Source organism: Drosophila pseudoobscura, chromosome X (assembly GCF_009870125.1).
Source record: "Drosophila pseudoobscura strain MV-25-SWS-2005 chromosome X, UCI_Dpse_MV25, whole genome shotgun sequence".
NCBI classification, from domain to species: Eukaryota; Metazoa; Arthropoda; class Insecta; order Diptera; family Drosophilidae; genus Drosophila; species Drosophila pseudoobscura.
In genome coordinates, this window is record NC_046683.1 from 10,151,238 (window position 1) to 10,157,333 (window position 6,096).

General features: G+C 44.2%; 1 protein-coding gene across 2 annotated transcripts in view; it reads left to right on the top strand.

The window, feature by feature from the left end:
• Lim1 (LIM homeobox 1) overlaps positions 1-4,432 on the top strand; it is a 50,030-nt gene extending 45,598 nt beyond the window's left edge. For both annotated transcript variants that reach the window (XM_001354948.4, XM_015186369.2), the window contains 2 exons: positions 2,943-3,204; positions 3,801-4,432. In XM_001354948.4, the coding sequence (XP_001354984.4) occupies positions 2,943-3,204; positions 3,801-4,150 (612 nt within the window). In that variant the 3' untranslated portion in view covers positions 4,151-4,432. The remainder of the gene's footprint in view (positions 1-2,942; positions 3,205-3,800) is intronic.
• Positions 4,433-6,096: the final 1,664 nt, after the last annotated feature.

The window sequence follows — 6,096 nt, forward strand, 5'->3', positions numbered from 1 at the left end:
TGCGGAAATAAAATATTAGCCTCACATTTTTCAAAATTGCCAGACAATTTAAAGCCCAGAAAGAGCCAGCAAGAACCAGAGAATCACCAGAGGAAGATGTTATGATGATAACCGTACAATAAATGATGCGATTTTGATATATCATAATATCGTATATCCTTATAATAAGCCCCCAAGGAACATGGTGGAGGAGGAGGAGGAGGAGGGCAAACACTGCGAAAAAACTGGCGGGGAGAGGGGAAAACGAAGGGATATCTTCTATATACCTACCTAGATTGAAATGTACAAATATTTCTGATTGGAAAACCTCCCGAAATTGCATACAAAATAGGGAATTCCAAATATTGGAGAAACATGGGATTTGGTGATGGAAAATTGTAGAGAAAAAGGGGAAAAATATCTAAGGAATGGTAAAATAAAGCTGAAAATCCGAAACACTTGAATTCTGTAACGTTTGACGTTAACCACAGCCGATAATGTCGCGAACAGAAGAGACCTCAATCCAACGGCCCACCCACAGGAGGTGGCAGGTGGCACGAGGCAGGAGGCAGGAGGCGCGGCTTAGCTGCCACCGCATTTCAATTACACGTAACGTTGCAACGTAATAAATAAAGGGTGTCCCGCCGCCCTGCCACCACCCACCTGCACCTCCGGCCGTCGATGTTCGTTCGCGATACAAAAATTGTTGGCAATATTTTTCCGTATGCCATAGAGGGCCCTGCGGTCACATAATTTTTCATTTTCCTATGCGAAAAACCAAACAAAAGAAACAACAATAAAAGCCCAAAGAACATCCTAGCCGAAGCATTGGATGCCCTGCTCTATCCATCGCATAGATGTGGCGTGAAGGAGTGTCTGGAAGCAGTCATCCTGCGAGGGTAATACCCTCTGGAAAGGGTACACCACACCTGAGAGTAGGAGGCGAGGCGAAAAACTGCAACTAGAATATGCATTTACAATAGTTTTGCATTTGTTTTGCTTTTTGCTTGTGTTTTTTCGACTCTTTTTTTTGTGCTTTTTGGTTTCCACTATTTCTTTGTGCTTTTGTTCGGGGCAGAGCGGTTTTTGCCCCCCCATTGTTTTGTTGCATCGACAAAGAAAAACAGCAACAAATGGCCGAATGGCAAATGGAGTGCAACAAAAAGTTGCAAGAAAAAGCAAACAACAGGAACAAAAATACCAATTGCATGTGGGGGCGGGGTTTTCCACTCCCCGTTGGACTCCCATATCTCCGAAGGGGAATGAAAAATACCTACGGCTATTTCGAGGGATACTCGTCATTTTATAGAGGAGATCTTCGAAGGGAAAAGCCAAGCCAGAAAGCGATAATGCTCATTAGATCCCCCACGGGATCACATGTCTCCTCTGTCTCTCTCTAGGAAACAGCCTGCAAATCCCCATCCAAGTCGCTGGTGGGGCCTGTCATAAAGTCACACGCTTCATCTGGAACCTGCAGCGTGGAACGGAACGGAACGGAACGGTGGGGAGGGTACAGCAGCCGTGGAGCCGTATTAAGCATTAACCGTTTGTCCATCCATTTGGATTGGGGATGGACTCGCGCATGGGGGCATGGGGCATGGAGCGTTGAGCTTGGAGCTTGGAGCACACAGCATGTTACTTCCTTTTGTGTGCATCCTGTGTGCCGACGACGCGCTCCGTTCTCAGGCCCCCCGAAAAAGAGAGGTTTTCTAGCGAAATTCGCTGCGCCACAAAATGTGTCAGTTTATAAATGTGAAGGGCCCCAGCACCAGCGATGGGATTGGATCGGATTGGATCCTATATGCATGTCTAGCCGCCAGAGTTTTAGGCAGACGACCCACAGCAATCCCTTTGGCTCTGGCCTCAGTTCAAGTTCATAAAACGCTCTGTTCTGCGCTGCTCTGCTCTGCTATCCTGTCCAACCGAATTCAAATGAACTTCAGAACGGCGCTCATCATTAAAATTCACGCTTAAATTGCCTCCTAAGAGGGCACGGGATACCCGGTGCAGGGGGGCAACAACAGCTGCAGCAAAATCAGTCTGAATGCCCAAAATCTAAGCAAAATTCATTGGAAACTATTTGCCAAAAAAAAACAAACGAGCCAGCGAGCCAGTCTGTCCGTTCCGTTCCGGGGGCGGCCGTGTGGAACGGAACGGGCAAAGACATAAATCACAAAAATTTCATTGAGAAAACTTTGAGAAATCGAAAAAGCACCGAAAAATAAAAGAAAATCAAAATGTTTCGTTGACCGCAGAGCAGCGCAGCAGAAGAGATCATTAAAAAAGCGCGCATCCCAAAATATATGAATATTAAAAAAGCCAAAGAGAACGAAACAAAAAAAAAAAACAAGAAGGACCCCAGAGAACGAGCCCGAACCCAGGGAAAGAAGGTGCCACTAAAAACTTTTGAAATATGTTTTTATTTTATAACTTTGCATGCTGGGCACGGTGCTTCTGGAGCACCCGACGGACGCACTCTCGGATCCGAGATGCGATGCCCAGTGCCCTGATCGGTGGATCGGTGGATCGGTGGATCGGCGGATCTCCCGATCCGTTGCAGAACGTCGTAAAAATGAAAACTGAAACAGCAACTGCCCAGAAATGGGCACTGGAGATGGTGAATGGGGAATGGGGATCGGTTGGGTACTGCACTCGCTTTCTGGTTTCTTCTGGGTCTTCTTCTCTTTTAGCTGCTGGTGGAATGGGGAATGGGGGCTAATTTTGCAACGGCCGCCCGGTGCGGCGGTAGCATCAATGCAAAGGCAAAGCCAAAAGCCAAAGCCACAAGAACAACAATTAGACATGCGCCGCCACAGCAGCAGCAGCGAACTCCATAAACCGCGATACCAGTAGACAGTATAGACAGTATAGGAAGATACAATATACAATATACAATATACGATATATGTGTACCCAGAGATCGGTTACTAAATGCTCTCCTCTCTTTGTGTGTGTTTTCGCAGGTCTGGTTCCAGAACAAGCGCTCGAAGGAGAGACGCATGAAGCAGATCACCAGCATGGGTCGTCCCCCGTTCTTTGGCGGTGCACGCAAAATGCGCGGCTTTCCCATGAATCTCTCGCCGGGCGGCCTAGACGACGGGCCCGGATTTCCCTATTTTGCAGCAGACGCTAAGTTCGAGTTTGGCTACGGCGGGCCGTTCCATCCGCACGACGGACCCTATTTCCCAGGACATCCCGGCGGTCCGATGCCGTTCAATGCGCCAGGTGAGGATACCCCCATACCCCCCTAAGTAATACCCAAAGGTCCCTTTTAACCGATTTCCATGGCTTTAGCTTGAAATATAGGTCTATTTAGGAAGATTATGGGTATTTTTTGAGAAGATGAAATATTTGTAAAATTCTACAATAGAAAATGTTCCTATTGCTCAGCAGTTCCTAAATCTTGGAACCATTTAGTATTATGTGTAAATGAGGTTCATTCTAGGTAGTATTTGAGTACTAGGGGGCAAGAGTTGGTTAAAAAAAAAACCTTGGAGCTAGGGGATCTCTTTTGAAGATCATTGGAATGTATCAAATGATAAAAGATAGGTAAGTGGGAAGATTTGGAAGATATATGTAGGTCTGTTCTGAAACGCGAATTCCTTGTTTTTTGTGTGATATACATATATATGTCTCAGATCCTGCTCTCAAGATAACCGAAAGTTGATAGATCAAGCAATCATAGAACTCTCGCCACCAAATACTTCCCTCAGTAGTATTATTCCCAGATCAAGGATCTGTACACCCCATAGATATAATCCCCACAAAAGTAATCCCCAACTAAAACTTTCGTCCGTCTCTCCTTGTCTCGTCCTCCACAGGCGGACCCATGGACCACAGCGGACCCATTCCGATGGTGAACGAGTTCGGACTGACGCCGGAGTCGACCTTTCTGAGTCAGGCGGGAGCACCGCCGATGCAGCTGCAGACGGCCGTGGGGCCACCGCCGCCGCCGCCGCCACCGAGCGCCGAGCACTTGATGGCCGCCGCGCAGCAACAGGCGGCAGCGCAGCAGCAGGCTCAGCAGCAGGCGGCACAGAATGCGCAACAAGCAAGCCAAACGCAGCAGCAGCAACAACAAAATGGCCCCCGCACCGCATCGCCCGAGTTCTTGAGCTCCGCGAACTTCAGCGAACCGCAGAATATGCAAAATGAAGGGCTCGTTTGGTAATATACGAAACAGTTGGCAACGCGCCTGCTGTTCCTCCAGACCTACACGCAGGAGAGGGAGAGGGAGCGGGAGCGTGAGCGCGAGAGGGAGGTGGAGCGGCTGCGGCAGCGACAGCGACAGCGAGAGCGCGAAGAGCAGTGAGAGGAATAGCAGCCAGCAGCCAGCAGCAGCAACAACAGCCGCCGCCCACAGCCGAGGCACACACTATTGACATCTCGCTCTGGCGCACGGACCTCTGGCCAGAAACACGAACGAACGAGCAGCAGCCGAGAGAGAGAGAGAGAATGAGAAAGAGAGGGAGGGTGAAAGAGAAGACACTATTGAGAAGAGAGAGCTCGTCGTCGTGCCATTCGCGCTCTCTCGCTCTCAGTCGAATATTTGGAGTCGAAATTCTGCCCCAAAATAAAGAGCACCTCTCCTCTCCCCCTCCCCGCGCACTCTACCATTCAGCTGCTTTTGGTTTTGTTTTTGTTATATTTTATTATTATTATTTTTATTATTATTCAAATATGTATTTTTTTTTCGTGTATTTCTGCGCCAAAATATTTGTAAATTATTAAAAGCAAAACGCAAAAAAGGAAAAAAAAAAACAAAACACAACTAAGAAATAAATAAATTAATGAATTAAAGATAATTATAAAAATTGACAAAGAAAAATCTCTCTAAATGTAAAAAAAAAACAAAAAACAAATGGGCGCTGCACATAGAAAGGAAATTTTTTTAACAAAGAACAACAAATCCCAAAACGCTAAAAAATATTACACAAAAAACAAAAAATATAAAAAAAAAACACAAAAAATACAACCACTAAACGTCTTGTCTGTAATTTATAAACAAAATACAAAAAACTATTTATGTGTATCTGTGTAAAAAAACAAAACAAAAAAATGCAAATATGTAGTTTAAAAAAATGAAAAACAGAAAGGAAAACAAAGCGAGGAAAAAATAATGAAAGGAAAATGAAAGATGTTTTTGTAAATTAGCACATTTTATTCGTAAACTACTACAAACCGTTTAGTTCTTGCTGCATTTTTTTTTTAAACGAACCTTTTTTTGAATATTATTATATGAATATATTATATATATATATATAAATACAATATATTATAATCGTTGTCTAACAACATAAACGTAACTAGGCATGTACTTGTGTAGTTCACCCTAGATCTAAGTCTATATACACGAATATATATACATACAACCGGATCTATAAACGACAGGCACCACTTAGACACTTGGACACACACCACACACCACACCGTTTGACAGGAAGTTTAGGCGACAGCCCAACAGACAGATAGACGGAAGGACGGAACGACTGACGGAGGGACGGACATATAGCGCAACTAAACCTATTTTTTTTTTTTTTTTGTGGTCTTAGGATGTAAGGAAAAACGTAATTTATTATAAAGGAAATCTCTGGCAAGAAATGCTAAAAACCTAAATGTAAAACCTAGAAAAGGAGCAAAAGAAAAACTAAACGAAATATATATAGTATATATATGCAAATATATATTAATAAATATATGAATTTCCAATTATAAAGATATAGCAAGCTAAAAATCGAGAGGATGAAAGAAGGAGACCGGAAGGAACCCAGCTAACAATTTGCGTTTTCGATTGATATATGATTACTATGATTGGGAATTATTATATGATTATTATTATTGTAAAAAGTACTTAGTGTTAGCATAATGCGTAAGTCAAAGAACAGCCCGACCCCCAACCCCAAGCCCAACCCACCCCACCCCCCACAAGACACAAGAAGCCCCAAAAAAAACACCCAACACACACACACACAGACTATATCCCTATATTCATCAAGCGATAAATACGCGTAGTGGAGTGTGAAAGAAAAGATACTTACTCGTGCGATACGTATGTAGCTCTGCAAAGATACGATTCTCTTGGTAGATCCTCTTGGGAAAAGGACGAAAAACGAAGAA